Genomic DNA, 21,298 nt, shown 5'->3' with positions numbered 1-21,298 from the left:
TTGCACCACTGCACTCTAGCCTGGGCCACAGAGTGAGACTGTCTCGAAAAACAAAACAAAACAAAACCCCAAAACCTGTCTTACTTTAATGTTGCTCTGTTTTAATTCGTGTTTCTCTTCTTGGTCATGGAAGATGCTGGAATACTCTTGTCTCATTGCATGAACTGTCTGGTATCCGTTTTGATTTCCCTGTTTCCTTTTGTGTCTTAGATGGGGGATTTTCAGGCACACCAAGACAGCATTCTCTGATGACGATAAGCCCTTTGATCTTTTCCCCAATACTTAACACTTTTTGCTAATGTGTTAGAAGAATTTCTTGTTTCCATTCTCCTAATCTCTTCCTGCTTCTACCCATGCCAATATAGTTCCTCAAGACATATGGGGATTAAAACGTGGGAATATTCAAAGCAGCTACTTATACAGAGTTTTATGTAGATTGTTACATAATTTTTTTGTTGCACTTAATATTATTCTTAAATCCTGGGTATCCTGCACAGGACTACAGTTTGTCTGCAAAATAAACAAAATAGGATGATTCATTTTTTGAGACAAGGTCTTGCACTGTCGCCCGGGCTGGAGTGCAGTGGCATGATCTTGGCCCACTGCAACGTCTGCCTCCCAGGTTCAAGCAATTCCCCTGCCTCAGCCTCCTGAGAAGCTGAGATGACAGGCATGCACCATCATGCTTGGCTAATTTTTGTATTTTTTAGTAGAGACATGGTTTTGCCATGTTGGCCAGGCTAGTCTTGAATTCCTGACCTCAAGTGATCCCCCAACCTCGGCCTCCCAAAGTGCTAGGATTACAGGTGTGAGCCACCATGCCTGGCCCTAAAATAGGATGATTCTAATGATAGCAACAACAACATCAACCACTGCCCCCACTGTTCTGCAGCTGGACCTTGGGCTCACTTGCTTTGTGCCTGTGATTTTGTTTACTGTACATATACAGGCACATTTGCTCATAATGACCTCGGAAGTTTATGGCAACTTCCTGTGGTTGGCATTGTAGCCCTCTTCATTTATTAGATGAATAGAAACTGAGGCACTGAGAGCTCATGTGACCCATTCAATGTCACCCACTAGTCAGTGAAAATGTGTGGATTTGAATCTTTGTCTTCTGATCTCCAGGGCTACCCCCTCAAATTTCTCCTGCTGCTCTTCAGCCTGAGAGGCACACCCATCCTTTGGAGTGGAACTCAACTCTTTCCATTGACTTGACCCTGACGGACTCCTCCTGTCTGCATTTCCACAGCATTCACATTCCTTCTAGGTCTTTTTTTTTTTTTTTTTTTTGAGACGGAGTCTTGCTCTGTCGCTCAGGCTGGAGTGCAGTGGCGCGATCTCGGCTTACTGTAACCTCCGCCTCCCAGGTTCAAGTGATTCTCCTCTCAGCCTCCTGAGTAGCTGGGATTACAGGTATGTGTCACCACGCCTGGCTAATTTTTGTATTTTTTAGTAGAGGTGGGGTTTCACCATGTTGGCCAGGCTGGTCACAAACTCCTGAGCTCAAGTGATCTGCCTGCCTTGGCCCCCAAAGTTCTGGGATTATAGGTGTGAGCCACCGCGCCCTGCCTGCAATCATATTTTTGATATTTTCATGTTATAATTCTCTTATAGTTGATATAGAGTGATTGAATATTGCTTTTTTTAAAAAAATATTTTCAACTTTTATTTTGGATTCAGGAGATACATGTGCAGGTTTGTTGCATGGATATATTGCGTTATGTTGAGGTTTGGGGTATAGATGATCCCGCCACCCAGGTAGTGAGCATAGTACCCAGTAGGTAGTTTTTCAGTGCATGCCCTTTTCCCTTCCTCCCCCTTCTAGTAATGTTTAGTGTCTATTGCTCCCATCTTTATGTCCAGGTGTACTTAAAACATTGCTTACTTTTAGGTTCTGCCTTTGAACATTTATACAGTCATTTACTGAATAACAGTATTTTGGTCAATATTGCATTGCATATAGGATGATGGTCCCATAAGATTATAATCCCATATTCTTATTGTACTTTTTCTTCAGTTAGATACGTTTAGATGTACAAATACCCATTGTGTTTCAGTTGCATAGGGCATTCAGTACAGTGACATCTTGTACAGGTTTGTATCCTAGGAGCAAATAGGCTGTAACATAATAGCTTAGGTGTGTAATAGGCTATACCTTCAGGTTTATGTAATATACTCTACGATGTTCACACAACAATGAAATCACCTAACCATTTATTGCTCAGAATGTATCCCTGTCGTTAAGTGACATGACTGTATCATAAGGTAGAAAAATGGAGTAGAACAACTGGAAGAGATCTTTCAGTGTAAAAATAGAGTTAGATATTCAGAAGAAATTCACACTCTGCTAATATGTAACTTTGTAGTGTCAGAGTGATGTAATAGAATTGAGGAAATGCTCATTGATATTTAAGTGAATGTTAGAAAATGTATTTTTTCTTCTAATTTCTCATAGAGCAAGGATCTATGAATCTGCCAAAAGTATATCCAGAACGAAACAACTCTGTGCATGTTTTTATGGAGAAAGTTTATTTGTAGCTTTCTTAGATTAACAAAGTGTTCTATAAGCAGCACTTCATGCAATTCACACCATGTGGCACATAGCGGGCACATGGTGTGAACAAAAGAATAAATATAAAGAAAACACGTGATGAGCCCAGCCTTATAAGCTAGTGCAAAGTTGTCTACTCAGAAATAATAGTTACAAAAGTATAGTTGACCCTTGAACAATTTGTGTTTGAACTGCTTGGGTGTACATATGCATGGATCTTTTTCAGTAAGTATATTGGAAAATTTTTTGGAGATTTGGCATATTAAAAATTTTAGATGAACTATGTAGTGAGATGAGGAAAAAAAATTAAAAATATATGTCATGAATGTGTAAAATATATATAGATATCCTGTCACAACCATAAAATATACAAAAGTCTATTATAAGAAGTTAAAATTTATCAAAACGTACATATACGCAGAGCATACATGGTGCCATTCACAGTTGAGAGAAATGTAAGTAACCATAAAGATGCAGTATTAAATCGTAACTGCATAAAATTAACTGTAGCACAGACTGCACTACTGTAGTAATATCATAGCCCCCTCCTGTTGTTACTTGCAGTGAGCTCGAGTGTTGTGCATGTCTGCTTAATGTGAAGTGTGATGCTCATCATCTCCTTGTGAGCAATTTGTCTTCCCAGGAAATTGCATATCACAATAAAAAGTAATTGCTCTTGGTTCTCATGCATTTTTCATCATGTTTAATATGAAACTGTAAACCTTGAATAACACCAAAGGACCCATATGAAGTGCCACTAGTGATGCTGGAAATGCTCCCAAAAAAGGAAAGTCATGACATTACAACAAAGAGTTGATATGTACCATAGATTGAAGTTTGCAGCTGCTACAGTTGCCCACAATGTCAAGATAAATGAATCCAGTGTAGGGACCATTATAAAAAACAAGAAAGGAAATTCCTGAAGCCGTTGCTGCAGGTATGCCAGCAGGCACAAAACCTTGTACTTTTGTGAAGTACCTTTTCATCTCATATTGAAAATGCGGCTTTTATGTGGATGTAGGATGGTTAAAGGAAAAGCACCTATTGACTAATATGATTTGAGAAAAAGTAATGTCATTACATGACAAGTTAAAGCAACAAGAAGGTGAAGGATTTAAAGCTGGAGAATTTAATGCCAGCAAAGGATGGTTTGATTTTTAAAATTTTTTAAAGAGGCTTGGCTTAAAAAAAATGTTCAGCTAACAGAAGCATTAATAACTTCTGCCAACCAAGAGGCAGCAGATGAGTTTCCAGATGCACAATCATTGAGGAGAAAGAGTGTCTGCCTAAACACGGTTTTAATGCAGACAGAAGTGCTGGAAAAAATGCCAACAAAAGATATTTATTAGTAAGGAAAAGGATCAAGCACTAAGATTTAAGTCCAGAAGAGATAGGCTAACTCCATTGTATTGAGCAGAGGCAGTCAGGACTGCCCTCATCTAGAAAGCTGCTAACCCCTGAGCCTTGAAAGGAAAAGATGAACACCAGCTGCCAGTCTTTTGATTGCACAACATAAAGGCCTGGACACTGGGAACACTTTTCCAGATTGTTCTATTGATCCTTTGTCTCTGAAGACAGGAAGTACCTTGCCAGTAAGGGCCTGTCACCTTTTAAAGTTCTTTTGATACTGACCAATGCCCCTGGCTACCCAGAACCCCAGGAGTTCAAGGCGTTGAAGTAGTCTAGTTGCCTCAAACACAGTGGCTCTAATTTAGACCTGTAAGGCTCATTACACACAGTACCCTTTGGAAAGGATGGTCCTTACTATGGAAGGGAACACTGATAGAACATTGTTATGAAGGTCTGGAAGAATTACCAATGAAAATGCCTTCCTTGTGATAGAAATACCGTGAAAGCCAGTAAATCCCAAATAACAAATTCTTGCTGGAGACAATTGGGTCCAGATATTGTGAATGACTTCACAAAATTGACAACAAAGCCAGTCAAGGAAATCATTAAAGAGATTGTGGATATGGCCAAAAAAGTGGGGGATGAAGAACTTCAAGATAACAGTCTCAGAGAAATTCAGGAGCTCATAGATACCACAGCTTAGGAATTAATAGAAAATAACTTGATGGAGATGAGTATTTCCGAACCAGTGCTTGATCATGCGGAAGAAGGCAGAGACGAAGCAGTGCCAAAAAACTGAAATTACACCATCGGACAGAAGGGTTCTGATTATTCAAGACTATTTTTGACTTCTTTTATAATACGGACCCTTCCTTGATACGTGTACTGTAATTAAATCGAACAGTGGAAGAAGGGTTGGTATTGTATGGAAATATTTTTAGAGAAAAAAAAAACACAAAAAGTCAGAAATTGTGATGTATTTCTGTAAAGTTACACAGAGGTGCCTGTCTCTCCTGCCTCCCTTTCCACCTTCTCCACCTCTTCTGCCTCTGCCACCCCTGAGACAGCAAGACCAACCCCTCGTCTTCTTCCTCATGAAGATGATGACGATGAAGACCTTTATGATGGTCCACTTCCACTTAATGATTATTAAATATATTTTCTGCCAGGCACGGTGGCTTAGGCCTATAATCCCAGCACTTCGGGAGGCTGAGGCAGGAGGATCACTTGAGGTCAGGAGTTTGAGACCAGCCTGGTCAACATTGCGAAACCCTGTCTCTACTAAAAATACAAAAATTAGCCGGGCTTGGTGGTGCACACCTGTAATCCCAGCTTCTCAGGAGGCTGAGGCAGGGGAATTGGCTTGAACCTGGGAGGTGGAGGTTGCAGTGAGCCAAGATTGCACCACTGCGCTCCAGCCTGAGTGACAGAACAAGACTCCATCTCAAAAAAAAAAAAAAAAGTAAAGTAAAAAAATATATATTCTTTGCCTTGTGATTTTCTTAATAACATTTTCATTTCTCTAGGTTTACTTTATTGTAAGAATTCAGTGTGGAATACATATAACACACAGAATAGGTGTTAACTGTTTCATGATAGTGGCTAGGCTTCCAGTCAACAGTAGGCTTTGGTAGTTAACTTCTTGGGGAGTCAAAAGTTATACTCAGATTTTGACTGTGTGGGGGGTTTGCATCCCTGCATTTTTCCAGGGTCACCTGTTTAATAGCACTGGGGTGATAATGCACATGTGTCATTGTTAGAGAAAGAGCTCATGGGCCTCCTTGTGGTGTTGTGTACTGGGGATCCAACTCCTGCGTTGTTCAGGGGTCACCTGTTTAGTAGCACCGGAGTAATAGTGCACATGTGTCCTTGTTAGAGAAAGAGTTCATGGGCCTCCTTGTGGTTTTGAGTACTGCCGATCCAGCTATTCCATGCTACTTTTCTTTCCCTAGTTTTGTGAAACCCTGTTTCCTTGATTTTATTTATATTCTTTAGTCAGTTCTCAAAATCCTTTGAAAGTGATTTGGAGGAAGGGAAGAGGAACCTGCAATCTCAGCAGTTACCCAGGTTTGGGTTCTGATTTCCATGGGTGATCTGCATTCAGATTGGATGAAACCTGTGGCTTCAATTGTACCTAAGTGTGGACGGTACCCAATTACAAGTAGTTAGCCTCGAACTCTTTTTTGTACCATGGACTCCCATCTCCAGTTGTGTCCCAGGAACTGGGTGAGAGCATGAGATAGTTTTCCCTGTAACTGAATGCATCTTTTGTCTTTGTTTGTCCTTGTGCCTGTCCTCTGCCCAACCACCCAAATCACAAACCTAGACACCTAAAATCTGTCATTTTCCTTCATAATGGCACCCATCTGCCACATACCAAGTCCTTTTAAATAAGTCTCCATTCTGCATTTGAATAATTATACATCCTGATTGTCTTTTCACCACCTTTCCATTAGCCTTGGCCCTCATGACTTCTTCATTATTGGACTAATGAGCTACAAGTGTTTACCCTCCTAGTCCTTCTCTATACCCCTTGAAACCTCATGCAGAATAAATGCAAATTAAACTGTGTCTTAATGACACCCCCGCAGTTTTCAGGATAAAGTTTATATGGCTTAACTTAGTTGTCTTTCATCTTCCTCTCTTGATTACCTCAGTCTCTTGAAACTTTCTCAAATATTAGTAACATTTCTTAAAAACTTGCTACTTACAGGAAACATCCTAAGCAATTTGTCATAATCAAATGAAATTTATGGGGAAAACAAAACAAAGCAAAACAAAACCTATCACTACTGAGGCCAGAGAAGTGAAGAAGTTACCGAGGGGCACGCAGCTGGTGAGTTGTTTCTTTGAGGCTGACTCATCTTGAGCTCATTCATGATTAGCAACCTTGTGGTAGTAGAATGAGTGGAGTTCCTGGCAAACCGCAGGATAAAGTGTCTCTATCTCCATTATTCTGGGTCACTTGTGTGGATGTTGTCTTGGGAAGCAAATGAAGGCAAGTAGAGGCTTTGGCTTTCCTTAGAATAGATTTTCTTTAAAACTTAAAATTTCTAAACTCTTTGTGCTTGAGTAAGTCCATTAGATGGCACTAGTATTTACCTTCCAGAAGATTGGCATTAAATTTCAGTATTAAAGCAATTTGTGGATTGGGGGAAATATTTAACTTGCAAGTTATTTCTTTTATCTGTCAAATATGGGGGTGAAAAGATCGGCACACAATTAATATTTATTCTGTGTTCAATTTTTTAAAAACATTGCTAAACAGGTTATACTAATGAAGAGTTGATAAAAAGAATTTTATTATTTAGTTACTTTTTGAATAAATCTGCCAGTTGATTAAAATGAGCCTAATTTAATCAGTATTGTATTGCATACTAAAGATAATTTAGGCTAATGTCAAGGACACAGTTATCTCTCCTTTGTAGAAAGTGTTGAAATAATGAGAGTAGCAAAAAAGGAGTCAGAAAATGAAGTTTTTCATCTGTGCCCCTGGGTGGATATTTAAAAATCACACGCTTCCTTTTTGCATGCAAATTAAACTGAAAGTCATTTTGTACTGTAACATTAGCCTTACATTTTACAAAACAAATTTATTGAACTTTGATCTTTTGCTAATATTGGTTTGTGGTTGTCAGAATGAATTCGAGGTTTTCATTGTGTGTCATTTTCACCTGGACTTTCATTCAGAACTTGAAGTGAACAGAAGTAGTGGGTTTGATATATCTTAATTTGAAAATAAATCACTGTTAAGCAGCAACTCCTAGTTCTACTTTTTTCCTTTTTTCTGAATCACCTTTTTCTTCTCTATCTGCCCTCCCCACTCCAGCCTGTGTCTTAATAGAATCATCTGAATTCCTTTCTTCCTTTAAAGTAGTTAAACTGCTCTCAGTTTTTCTTGTGATGCTTTTAGATGGAAGCTAAGTCATCGCTGAGGGTCTTGTTCAAATTGTGAAGTCGGCAGGTAAGGGGATTATGAACTCCCAAGTGAGTCCCCTATACAAAGGGCAGGTTGCCTTGGAAACGAGGCTAGTTCTTAGAGTTGGAAATACCATCTTGTCTTTAAATGCCAGGGCTGGTGATGTGCTGGCCCCTGCTGCGTCATCTCTAGACCTAACATTGTGCGGAGAAGTTTTCCATGACTTTGTGCAAATTGCTTAACTGCTTCCCAGTTCTGATTGATTGACCAAAGCCACAGCCAAGTTTTCTTTTCTGGTGCTTCTCATTTTAAATATAATTTGCAAAATTTAGGACTAAGGAAGTGATCCTTCAAGCTTCTATTTTAGAATGAAAAGTTTTCCACTACTGATTGCCAAAAAATGAAGTATAAAGTTTACCAGATTTGAATGCCAAGACGTTTTAGTGATGAGTCATTTTTTTACAAGTTCAACAATGGAATGGATGGGTTAAGGAAGCCCAGCGAGGGAATGTCTCGGTTCTGTGAGATGGTGTTGCTTGATGGTAGAAACGGAATTACCCTTGTTTCTGACGACCCTGGATATGAACTGTAGCAGGGAGCTCAATGGTACAAGTTGGTAGGAGGAGGCAGTTGTAACTTAAGTGGGACTCCTACTTTCCCTGCATCTAGACATTCGTAACTTGCTGGTGGCACGGCAGGAGGAGGGTTTGAGGGTGGTGTGTGGGTATGGAGACAAGGTCTCCCCACCCATGGAACCTGGCCCTGGTTTACTCTATCCAGCTAGCTGAAGAGGTAAAAAGACTAGAAAGAAAGGGCATTCCTAACTAAGGATCTCAGCTCTGGAAGACTAGAAAGGGCCTTCCTAACTAAGGATCTCAGCTCTGTTTTTGTGGACTCACCAATGGAGGCAGACATTCAGAGGAGCAGGAGAGCAGGGCCTGGTCGTAACTGTCCTGCTGTGTTTCTGGGTTATGCATTCACATTGGCAGCTTTTCATGCCCTGGGACTATTACAGCGTAGGGACTGGGGGAGATTTCAGGATTTGACTTATGCCTGGGAGTGAAGGGAGTGGTGTTTCGTGGAGAGTAGGAAGAAGGTGGAAAGTATCTCACCTCCAGTTGCTTGCTCAGTAATGTTTAACATTGTGATTGGTGCTGTGGGTTTTGGTGGTGGTTGTCTTTTAATTACAGTTTAGAGAGGCTGTGTGTGTCTGTGTATGAGAGAAAGAGAGAGAGATTTTCGTTTATCTCATTAAGACCTATCTATTTCTTACATGATGTTGGACTGTTTTTCTTTTTTTGTTTTTGTTTTTGTTTTTTTTTTTTGGGACGGAGTCTCTCTCTGCCACCAGGCTGAAGTGCAGTGGTGCGATCTCGGCTCACTGCAACCTCCATCTCCCAGGTTCAAGCGATTCCCCTGCCTCAGCCTCCCGAATAGCTGAGACTACAGGTGTATGCCACCACACCCAGCTAATTTTTGTATTTTTAGTAGAGCCGAGGTTTCACCATGTTGGCCAGGATGGTCTCCATCTCTTGACCTCATGATCTACCTACCTCCACCTCCCAAAGTGCTGGAATTACAGGCATGACCCACCATGCCTGGTGGACTTTTGATTAATAAAAATATTTTGGCCGGGCACAGAGGCTCACGCCTCTTAGGAAAAAAAAAATCTTTTTTTTTTTTCTTTTAAGCAAAATCCCTACTGCAGACTATGTTGTTAATTTAAAGAGTTACTATTGAGGGATTCTCTTGTTTATCATTTGTTAATGGAGGCATTTCTGGATACACGTAAACATATGAATTGTCAAGCTAAATTGTTCACAGATTAGAACACCACGCTGTTGACCCCTGTTTCCACATTGCTCCCTCTTAGATATGTTGGAAGGTTGGCAGAGTGGCAAGGCTGGAACATATACCCATAGGTGAGGAACTGCTCTAATATCACAAACCATGGGGCTAGAGCCTGAGACGGGTTTGAGGTCGAGTTTCCTGGTACTGTGTAGGTGAAAGTCTACCCACATTTTGCCATTCTTGGCTTAGCCAGTAGGAACATTCGCTAGTCTTTAATGTGCTCATGGTATTTTAGTGTTCCTTTCTAAGTTTTGGGTCTTTTTTATCAGACAGTGTATACACTTCTTAAAATGCTGATGAAGTGTGGAATTAATCTTGCATGCGTAACATTTAAAGTTTTCCAATGGCAAGCTTGAGATTCTTGTTCTGTAGCGAGTTTTTATTGGTATAGTTTGTATTACTATGATTACAAAACATCATTGGTTCAAATATATCCTTTTGCTTACTCGTCCAGTTAAACACTAGCTCTATTTAAATGAGTTTTTAATGAACCATGCTAGCAAGTAAGGCTCAGAGAATGATTAAGGATTTAGTATTGTCTCTGTGTCATTAAAGTAAATTCAGTCATCAGAAAGCTTACAAATTGATTTTTAGTTCCCTCTTTGTTGTGTCTACATAATAATTAGTTACTACATCATTGCATTTGCTTCTGAGATTATTCATCTTGCCCATTTGCCAGTCTTACCATGTTCTCTTTGATGGAACACTGCATGTGTTCATGATAAAATCACAACTCGTGCCACTTCCTCCAGTTTGGAGTCAACCTATCTGTATGTGATTAGCCCATTTCAGAATTATTTTGTTCTGTCTTGCTGTGCTATCTTACTTTTTATTAATACTTAAGCAGTAGTGTAATGTAGTTGTAACCTCGTGGGTGGGTACCAGTGTAACAGTGGCACTCATGATAGAGAGTAGAGCAAGAGGGGTTTATATCATATTTGGCAGGTGGGTCCGTTAGCTGATGGCTATACAAATTTGCATATTTTCATTGTGGTTTGTGGTTGACATACTCAAGGCTATTAGTTGAACATAAGTCTTAAATTGGGAATCTAATTAGTCAGAAGGCTCAGTGGGTGATAGACTGTGTCACCCTGAGGGACAACAGAATTAAATTTCAGCTCTGAAATGGAAGCATCAGGGCTAGGGAGTATCATAGGTGAATATCTTTCACTGTGGTTTCCAGATGCAGTGGAATATCTCTATTAGGCATGAGTGTTCAAGAAATACTTTCTTCTTAAAGGATGGCATTAGCTCTTGTGGGATAGGTCTCCCTTTGGCAATTGACAGATAGAAGCTTATGATGGTGGTGGCCTCCTGAGTTGTTCAGGAAGCAGCGGGAATGTTCTGCCCTCTCCTGCATGATATTTTGTTGGAAATGGCTTTATTAAAGGTTGATCTCATTTAGCTCCCTTTCTTATGTTGGATAATACACTGTGATAATCTACACAAGTATGTTAGTGTTTGGTTAGTTTTTCTTTTATGTAAGTGCCGCAGGTTATCAAGTGTGCTTTATGGGAGACAAGTGTAAATGAAATCTTAAAAAAAAATAAGAGATAGAAAAAAGGGAATCAGAAACTCAAATACTTGATCTAATTTATAATTTTTTGGACATCCTTGAGTGAAAGGGCAGAAGAATTTAAATGTATTGGTAGGTATGATCCTAATTATAGAAATCTATAATTTATAAACTATGGAGAGGAAAAGTGATTTTTCAATTAGTGATAGTTTAGAATTATACATCATGGAACAGCCTCACTTCAAACTTAAAAAATGCGTGTATCTCTACCTCCTTTAGTTTTATTGTTAAGTTTTTGAAATTTATTGCATTGTGCTGTAGTTCTCCCATATCTGCTGAATTTTCTTTCTATTCTCTTCTGTCACATTCTTTATAAGCACATCTGCCCATGACATCTCCCTGCCGTCTCTCAAACATGCACTTTCTGTGTTGTGCTTCTTGTTGACTAAGCCGCTGGATGTGGCTTGACTCATGGAGGCTGCTCATGTTTCTTAGATGAAGAGAGGGTGATGGAGGCATCTTCAAGTTTATTCTTGTTTCTAGTATTCTCCAACATGTTTTGTACTTTATCCAGGGCCAAAATATGATGCCTTTTTAAAAGAATTAAAAGTCTTTATTTCATAGGAAAACAATTCCATATATTGACATTGAGTATCCAATGACACCCATCATAATTGACTTTCCCTGGATATGTTTAGCTTATACATGAAGAAAGCAATGGAAAGTGAGAGATCGCTCACAGGGTGTCACAATAAAATGGCTTCTCAGGGTGTGTGGAGTTTGAACCTAGAGGTCTTTGAGATTTCACTTAGACTTGGCTTAAATCAGCTTTCATTTTCCTGTATGAGGGTAGAATCTGCAAGTTCTTTGATCCTTTTAAGCCCTCTGGTTAAGACTGAGTGATGGCATCAGCAGGATGAATTGTCTGTGATGATCTTCATTACCCTCAGATATGTTCAGAAAAATTTTAAGTGGTGTCATCAAAATTGCATTAATTTGGTAAAGGCAGGTTATTACGTTTGATTAATCAAAAATGAACAGAATCCTATTCAGAGGCCTGCAGATAATCTTAGTTTGTAGCCTGCCAGTGGCCTGTGCTGTGGATATGTTAGATGCTCCAGAGCAGGAAGATTTGGAGAAAATAGGATCTTTGACTTGATTTCCCATCTCAAATTTATTCTGTATTTATTTATATGCTAGTCTCTGAGCCTCAGCTTTGCTTCCTATTAAGTGAAATAATAAAAACGACTTTGTGTTTCTGTGGGGCCCTCTAGAGGAGGATGTAGAGCGTCTGTGGAAGGTCTTCATTTTGTGCCATATCTATGTTGAACATGCATTTTCTAGCATGTTGTCTTCTTTCCGTGTTCTTTTACCCCTTACTATTCCTGTGTAGATCCAAGACACAGCAATTGAGCTTTGCATCAGTCTTCTTTACTCTTGAAACTAATTCTCATATTTACAAAAGTAGAACGTATTTATCAACCATCACAATATAATTTAATAAAAGCTCATAGTAAACGTGCTTATTGTGTTCTGGAAGTTGTATACCTTATCTCTTTATTTGTCCCACATCTGTCAGAGCAGGCATAAGTGGCTGAAAACAATGCAAATTCATTACCTGGCAATTCTGCTTGGTAGAAGGCTGACATGGGTCGGAATGCTGTAAAATCAACGTGTTAACCATGCTCCTTTCTTGAGGCTCTAGGGGAGAATCCATGTCCTTGCCTTCTAAATGCTGATCACTTTCCTTGGCTCATGACTCCCTTTGTTCATCTTCAAGGTGGGCAGTGTAGTATTTCTCTGGCCATCATCACATCTCTCTCTGGCCGCAGCCAGGCGTGGCTCTCCATTTTTCCAGACTTAGGTAATTAGATGGGGCTCTACCTGGATAATGAAGGATAATCTTTCCATTTTAAGGTTCTTAACCTCCATCCTGTCTGCAAAGTCCCTTTTGCCTTAGTAGGTAACATTCACTGGTTCCAGGAGTTTGGACGTGGGTAACTTTGGGGAGACCATTATTCTGTCTACCCACAACCACCATCCTCTTTTCCAAATGAGGAGAGTAAGGTCTGGAGATGTTAGAGAGGCCACTGGATTTACCAACAGCTACCCAAAAAATAAGGTCAGAGCTGGCTTTGAATGTAGCTTTCTCTGATTCTCTATTGCTGTTAGCCACTTTACTACATGCAGTTGTGGGCTTTCAGGTCTTAATTTTACCTATTAAAGGGACTTCCCTAGATCCAAGGGTTTTATAAGCATTTCTGTGTGATGTTTCTATAACAGGTTTTCTGTTGGGTGATTCTGATGTTTCATGGTTAAAGTGACTTGTCCTGAGGTAGGGGAAAGTGGGTGACAATGTTTAGAGTTTATTTATACTGGGGCTATTTTAGGTGTTATTCAAATTCTGCCTGTCTTTTCTCATGGAGACTTGATAGATGAATGGGACAGAAGAGAGATTAATAATTATTGCAAGGAAAAAATGAACTTTCAAAATGGTCTACTTTGTGGACAGCAGTGAAGATTCCATCTGTTAAATTAGAATTTGAGTAGCATTTCACAAATTTAAAAGACTTTTCCTTTACTTTTTGAAGGACATGATAGAGATTTTTAATACGGAGTTTTTTTGTGAAGGTTCTCCCCCACCTTTTTTTTTTTTTTTTTTTGCTGTGTTACTATATGTATTCTTATAGAGTAGATTTTCTAAAATTATATATCTTTCCCAATTTAACACAAAATTATTTCATATCCGGACCTGGCACTTAAGTTTTTGTTTAAAAGAAAGCTGTAGAATTGTACGTTATTGGCATATTGCAAATCACCAACTGTGATTCTATAATGTTTTCTAAAAATGCTGGAGATAATTATTGAAACTAATATATATGTATAAGCTCTTCCATCATGTGTGGCATTTAAAGACTTGTTCTTTGTAATTTTCAATCTCCATTTTCAGTTTGCAGAAAGGACTCGATTCTTGAGAGAACACATCATTGTGAAAAGTTAATAACAAAACATGAATTTCATTTGCTTCCAATTAAGCACCAAAATGTCAAAACTTAATATCTTCAAAATGCATATTAAGCCACACACCTTATGAAAAGTATGATGATATTAAAATCAAGTGTAGCAATACAAAATCCTCATGCAGAGCTTGAAATGAGTATTTTTAGTTTTTTTGGGCTACAGAGGTACCTTGACTTTTAGTTTTATTGCTCAAACTGAAACTAAAATTGCATGTTACTAGAAAGATTGGCATTATACTTGGGCTGGGTTGTCAAACTAGGGACCATGGGCCAAATTTGGCCTGTTTATTTTATAAATAAAATTTCATTCAAATGTAGTCACAATCATTTGTTTTTATATTGTCTATGGGTTCTCTTTCATACTATAATTGGTGAGTAGAGTACTTATGAAAGAGACAGTACGGACCACAGCTCCAAAAATATTTACTGTCTTATTCTTTTCAGAAAAAGTTTGCCGATTGACCCCTAATTTAGTGGAATGTCTGTGTCTCTTATACAGGCAGACACTTGCCAGTCACTGTCAGATAAACAAACTGGTTTTACTATATATAGATATTTTGGTGTTTACGTATGCATACCTTTCCATTTTTTTTGTAACTATTAAGGACTTCTTTTCCGATTTATATTGTTCATTATAAGGTTGAGTGGCCCAATTATTCATCCTACTGTGACTTCTTCATACCAGTTACCCTGGTATGGTATGAACCCTGGTTCTGGTTCTTCCAGATTGTTTAATCAGCTGATTCTATCTATACATCAGCAGGTTTCTGAGCTTCCTGTCTCTTTGTGACTGTACAATGGTTTTCTTCGTTGTGTCGGTGGTAAATGGATCGATGATATATAAATGTTCATGGAAATAGCATTTGTTCAAAATGAAAATCCATTTATAAAAATGAGGATTGTAATTATGAGTCCTACTCATATTCTGTACATTCGCGTTTCTGTTTTTGACCGGAGACAAGTATTAGCTTTGAAAAAGCTTGGATTGGAGGCAGGAGAGGGGTTCATTTTGGTTCCAGTCATGGTTCTTTTCTTGGAAGGCAAAGCTGAGTTGCTAGGTGTGGGATTGAAGGGTGAATCTCCAAGGTGACAGCCATTGTGGATCCTTAGAAGTTTTTTACTCTTTGGGATTTATTTTCTAATGTTTGTTATGTTATGTTATGTTATGTTATGTTATGTTATGTTATGTTATTTTAATTTTATTTTTGAGATGGAGTCTCGCTCTGTTTCCCAGGCTGGAATGCAGTGGCAGGATCTCGGCTCACTGCACCCTCCGCCTTCTTGAACTGGGTTCAAGCAGTTCTCCTGCCTCAGTCTCCTGAGTAGCTGGGATTACAGATGTGTGCCACTACACCCGGCTAGTTTTTTATGTTTTTGGTAGAGATGGGTTTCATCATGTTGGCCAGGCTGGTCTTGAACTCCTGACCTCAAGTGATCCACCTGCCTAGGCCTCCCAAAGTGCTGGGATTACAGGCGTGAGCCACCACGCCTGGCCTACGCTTTGGGATTTATAAGAAGAAGTATATTAGCATTTTAAGAACTGTATTAGTTATAAGAAGACAGAGTCAATTTTTATTTTTATAGCTTTTTAAAAATATTATAACATTTAAAATTTTTAATTTGAAATAATTTTATACTTCAGAAAAGTTGGAATAATAGTTACAGAGTATTTCCGTATATGCTTCATCTATCCCTAATGTTAACATTTTACATAATCATAGAACAATTATCAAAAGAAAGAAACTCACACTGAGTCAGTACTGTCAACTAATCAGAGCTTATTAGAATTGTGCCTATTTTTTCACTAATGCCCTTTTTCTATCCTCCCACTGCATGTAGTTCTCATTCTTCCTCAGACTCCTCCAGTTTGCACAATTTCTTCATTCTCCTCATTCTTTCTTTTACTTACATGACCGTTGATACTTCTGGAGAGCCTTATTTATGTTTCAGAATATCCCTCAATTTGGGTTTGTCTGATGTTTCCTCACAATTAGATGGACGTTATACATTTTTGGCAAGAATACCACAAAAGTAATGTTATATACTTCCCAGTGCATTTTATCAGATGGTACGTGATATTGCTACATCTTACTATAAATGACGTTAACCTGGGTACAGCAGTGGCTGCCAGGTTTCTCCACTTCAACGATATTACTGTTTTGCTTTTTAGTCAAAATGACTCTCCTGGGGAGACATTTTGAGCTATGCAAATATCCTGTTTATTATCATATTCACACCCATTAATGTTAGCATCTATTAGTAGGTTTTACCTGAACAATTTTTACTGTGGAGGTTGCCTAATGATGATTTCTGTTGCCATCTTTCCTTCTATTTATTATTTGGAATGCTACAGCAGGGAACAGCTGTTTATTGTCTACCATTTATTTGTTCAATTATTTATATCATTATGGACTCATGGATTTTAGTCTTTAGTTTATTCTTTGGATAATGATCCACTGCCAGTATGATTTGTTTAGTTCATAAGTTGTCTCAGCTTTGTCCGTTGGGAGCCCCTTCAGGTTGACACCTGCTTCCCTTTGATGTGCTTTCATCATTTTTGAGTACCCCTTTTTGACATCACAAGGCATTCTAGGCTTACCACGTGTTTCCCTGACCACAGCCCTGAAATCAACCATTTTTCAAGGAGCCCTTGTTCATTAATTGGAGAATGGTATTAGAAACCATGATCTGGGTACTAGGCATGCTCAGTGGCACTGGGGATGCCGTTGTTTCTAGGATCTCTGTGTGGACAGAGCTGGGAACTCTTTATACTCACACATTCATTAACATTTGTTGGTATACTTACCCATTTGTCTGTGTATTTACCTAACTATGTACTTATAGAAACTATGAGTTTGGCCAGGAGCGGTGGCTCACGCCTGTAATCCCAGCACTTTGGGAGGCTGAGGCGGGCAGATCACTTGAGGTCAGAAGTTTGAGACTGGCCTGGCCAATATGGTGGAACCTTGCCTCTACCAAAAATACAAAAATTGTCTGGGTGTGGTGGCATACGCTTGTAATCCCAGCTATTTGGGAGGCTGAGGCAGGAGAATCACTTGAACCCAGGAAGTAGAGGTTGCAGTGAGCCGAAATTGTGCCATTGCATTCCAGCCTGGGCGTCTCAGGGAGTCTCCATCTCAAAACAAAACAAAACAAACAAACAAAAACTGAGCTCATACTGATATCCTGGATTCCATTCTGAACATCAGTTTATTCTAGCTTTTTCTTCTCTCTAACTTCTGTTTCTGACTGTGAAAACATCTGCTTTCATTATCAAAAATATTTGCACTCATTTGTTCATTCTTTGTGTGTGTGTGGGGGGGGGGGCGGTGTAGTAGAGTAAGAACTGCTAAAGAGAAAGAAGTTTACTAACTAGAATAAATATTTGTATGACAGTTTTTCTTTAGCATGTATCTTACGCACAAATGAGAAGATACATGTTTAGTTTTTAATATCCCCTTTTTATGTGAATAGTAGTTCATATCATGTGTGTACACACACACACAGATATATATGTGTACTCATATATATACACACACACTCTTTTGCATTTTTCTTTTCCATTTAAATATATATCCTATATTTTTAAGAAGATTTATATCTATCCCTGACGTAGCATGCTGTGATAGCAAACCATTTTATTATTTTTTCACCCATAGACTTTTGAATATGAAATGTACGACTTAGAATTATACAAGTAAAGCATCAAAATTTAGGGAAGCACTGTTTCTTTGAGGTTTTTCTTCCTAAAACTTACCATTTTAGGGTTATTTATATCAGTGTTTTTGCACTATAGAATTATGTCAAAATAGTACAAAATTTTGGTAGTAAATTAAGTGCCTTTATTTATAAGTGCACATTTACCTTTCATTTCTAGCTGGTAGCAGTGTTTGATGAGCAGGATCCACATCATGGAGGTGATGGCACCAGTGCCAGTTCCACGGGTACCCAGAGCCCAGAGATATTTGGTAGTGAGCTTGGCACCAACAGTGTCTCAGCTTTTCAGCCTTACCAAGCAACAAGTGAAATTGAGGTCACACCTTCAGTCCTTCGAGCAAGTAAGTGAAAGCTCTTTCTTCTCTTCACATTGCATCTTAATTTACAGGAATACCAACTTTTGTTATTCATCCATGACCCTATAAATGGAATTAATTACCTGTTTTTTTTTTTTTTTTTTCAAAAATTAAGTTTAGGACCCAGGCAAATGTCCTTTGCAAGAGAAGTAGGCAGTTCTTTACATTGTAATAGATTAGGCTTACTTTACTTTCAACTAGTAGACTTTCCATGACTCGCTAACTGTAAATAAGGACAATAGTTCAAGTTAAATTATTTGGATTTTCCTTTCCATATATTTATCTGAATGCTAGAACAAGTAGAAATGACCAAAGAGCTTTGCATTGAAACAAAACATGGCATCATTCATTGCAGTCAACTCTGTTACAGCCATCATTTATATTATTTGAACTTTATCTGAAGAGCTGGGGAAGAAGAGACCTCCATGTCAAAGTCATCTTCAGGGGTTTGGGAGAGCAGTGATTAGAATACCTCCTTAGGGAGGGGGAATATGGACATAGTGAGTCCTATATGAGGAATCCTAGGACCTTGGGTATTCCAGATCCAGGATACTTGCCTGAAGAGTTCTGTTAGCCATTCTTGGAAGGTACTCATAAAAGTCAGGTATTTTTGCTACAAATATTTAGTGTTCGTAGTTGTATAATCTTGTAATTGAGCAATTGTTAAGAGTTAGAAGATCAATTTCAATAAATGTATAAGCTTAAAAGATTTTTTGGCTGGGCAAGGTGGCTTATGCCTATAATCCCAGCACTTTGGGAGGCTGAAGTGGGCGGATCACCTGAGGTCAGGAGTTTGAGACCAGCCTGGCTAACATGGTGAAACCCCGTTTCTACTAAAAATACAAAAATTAGCCAGGCGTGGTGGCAGGTGCCTGTAATCCCAGCTACTTGGGAAGCTGAGACAGGAGAATTGCTTGAACAATTGGAGTTTGGAGGTGGAGGTTGCAGTGAGCCGAGATTGTTCCACTGCATTCCAGGCTGGGCAACAGAGTGAGAAAAGAAAAAAAAAAAAAAAAAAAAATTATTTATTTTTTTAGGTACATCTGTTTGGAAACACTTCAGTTTTTTCAGGTAGAAAATTTGGGTCTTACATGTATTTACTGATTGGTAGTCTTCAGTAGATCTTTATAAATACATGGGTAATAATATATGTTAATAAAATATATATATAATTGGGATATGGAATATAGGTAGATAATATTTAGAATGTATAATTATTCTTCTAAAAATGCATCCTAATTCCCGTTTTTTGCATTGATAGCAATCTGTAGTAATTTGGCAATTTGCTTCTAGATGTTTACAGACTACTTCTGCTTCTATTGTCCCTTGAAGGTGTATATAAAGAGAACAAGGAAAGAAGAGAAGTTTAACAGTTAGAGATCTGTTAGAACCCACAGGACAAGTGTGCCATACAGAGTGTAGAGAATTTAGAAGGTGTAGTTCAAGACGGGATATGTAAGTGATACTCTAGAGGGTTGCGTGCAGCTACAGACCAGTGCTAACCACTTCCTACAATTGCTTTTTATCATCCAGACAAGATCGGACTCAGATACAACGACAAATGTTTCCAAGGATACTTGGGGTGGAACAGAATCTATAAATTGTTTTAGTTGAATATTTTTTATATGCAAGAGATTTAGGTTTATTTATGCACGTATGCAAGAAACTAATTTTGTGAAAACAATTTTGTTTACTACTAGGATATACTGTTTAAAAAGTCTTACGTTGGATTTGCTTTGGGCAGTGTTTTTCAAAAGGTGAGGCATGTACCATACAGGGTATACAAAATGATGTGTAGATGGTACACTAGTTACTCTGGTTGATTTTTTACTAGCTCATTAAGCCTATGACTTAGTGGATATCTGCTTGGAATGATCCTGTGTATGCAATGTAGACTGCCTAAATTTGACTCACGGAAAATTTTAATTAAATAATAGTTCAGGTATTCAGATACCAGAAGTTTGGAAAATAGTGTCTTTATTTGAGTAATAACACTGTAATGTATATACTTAAATACAGAACTTTGTTGTGTTATTGTTGTAGTATTGTACTTGTATCTTTTCTAAAGCAATATGTAGCTTTAATATAGCTGCACCATAAAAAAATCAGAAGAAAGGTTAATTTCTTTATGTTGATTTATGAATTTGATTGACATACTTTCCATCAGTTTTTACCTTTTGACTCCTCTGGACTCAACAAAATTTCTAACACATAACCATCCACATTTGACTGGCCTTATGTGTTAAAATTTAAATGGTGTTTTAAACCCCAAATATCTCTTTTTAGCTTGTTTTTATTGAGAAAAGTAAGTTACATTTGAAGCATATGTGTTGTCTTGCAGCCACCAGTGGGAGAATATGCAAATCTTATTTTCTCATTCTCATTTTGGTATGCTAAGGTTTAGATTTTCAGATCTTGGCAGGCATTGGGTTAAGCATCTGCTATACACAGGTCCATAACTATGTGAACGTAATGCATCACACGAGTTACCTGTCAAGGTGATTTTTCATACTGTATTAATGACATTCATTCAGACATAGAACATGAGTTTGTCTGTATTGGCCATGCCTTGTGCTAGGTGGTGAGTCCAGGGTTGAGTTAATAAGATCTAGCGCTTGCTATCAAGGAGCTATAGTTAGTAGTGAATAGTAGTCTAACTATTTACAGATACGAAAAGAAAGAAGCCAACGATATGTAGAGATTTGCTTAATTGAAGGATAATTGACACTAATTGGGGACATGACTGATAAAGGCTTTCAGATAAATAAATTTCTAATTTTTGCCTTAAAGAAGGAGTGGTCGCTTTCCTGTGTTTTCCAATGAATGAATTCACTCATTCCCTTTGTTCCATAAAGAATTGGTGGAAATTGAGAAAAATATATATAGAGTATGTATTTTTTTCCATAGAAAAATAGATACGAAGTTTGGGTATTAAGATAAAGCCTAGATGGTTTTCACAGAATTCTCATCTTGAGGTCTTTTTATGTTTCCCTAGAAGCTGCCATTAATTTAGCC

The 21,298-nt window shown here is 38.3% G+C and overlaps 1 protein-coding gene across 31 annotated transcripts in view; it reads left to right on the top strand.

Moving 5' to 3' along the window:
* Positions 1 to 21,298, top strand: part of PARD3 (par-3 family cell polarity regulator) — a 712,145-nt gene that overhangs the window by 292,738 nt on the left and 398,109 nt on the right. For all 31 annotated transcript variants that reach the window (XM_063638016.1, XM_063638015.1, XM_055275119.2 and 28 more), the window contains exon 3: positions 18,088 to 18,268. In XM_063638016.1, the coding sequence (XP_063494086.1) occupies positions 18,088 to 18,268 (181 nt within the window). The remainder of the gene's footprint in view (positions 1 to 18,087; positions 18,269 to 21,298) is intronic.

This window comes from Symphalangus syndactylus, chromosome 4 (genome assembly GCF_028878055.3).
Source record: "Symphalangus syndactylus isolate Jambi chromosome 4, NHGRI_mSymSyn1-v2.1_pri, whole genome shotgun sequence".
NCBI classification, from domain to species: domain Eukaryota; kingdom Metazoa; phylum Chordata; class Mammalia; order Primates; family Hylobatidae; genus Symphalangus; species Symphalangus syndactylus.
Note: the sequence above shows the minus strand (reverse complement) of the source record. Positions and strands in the feature narration are given on the sequence as shown.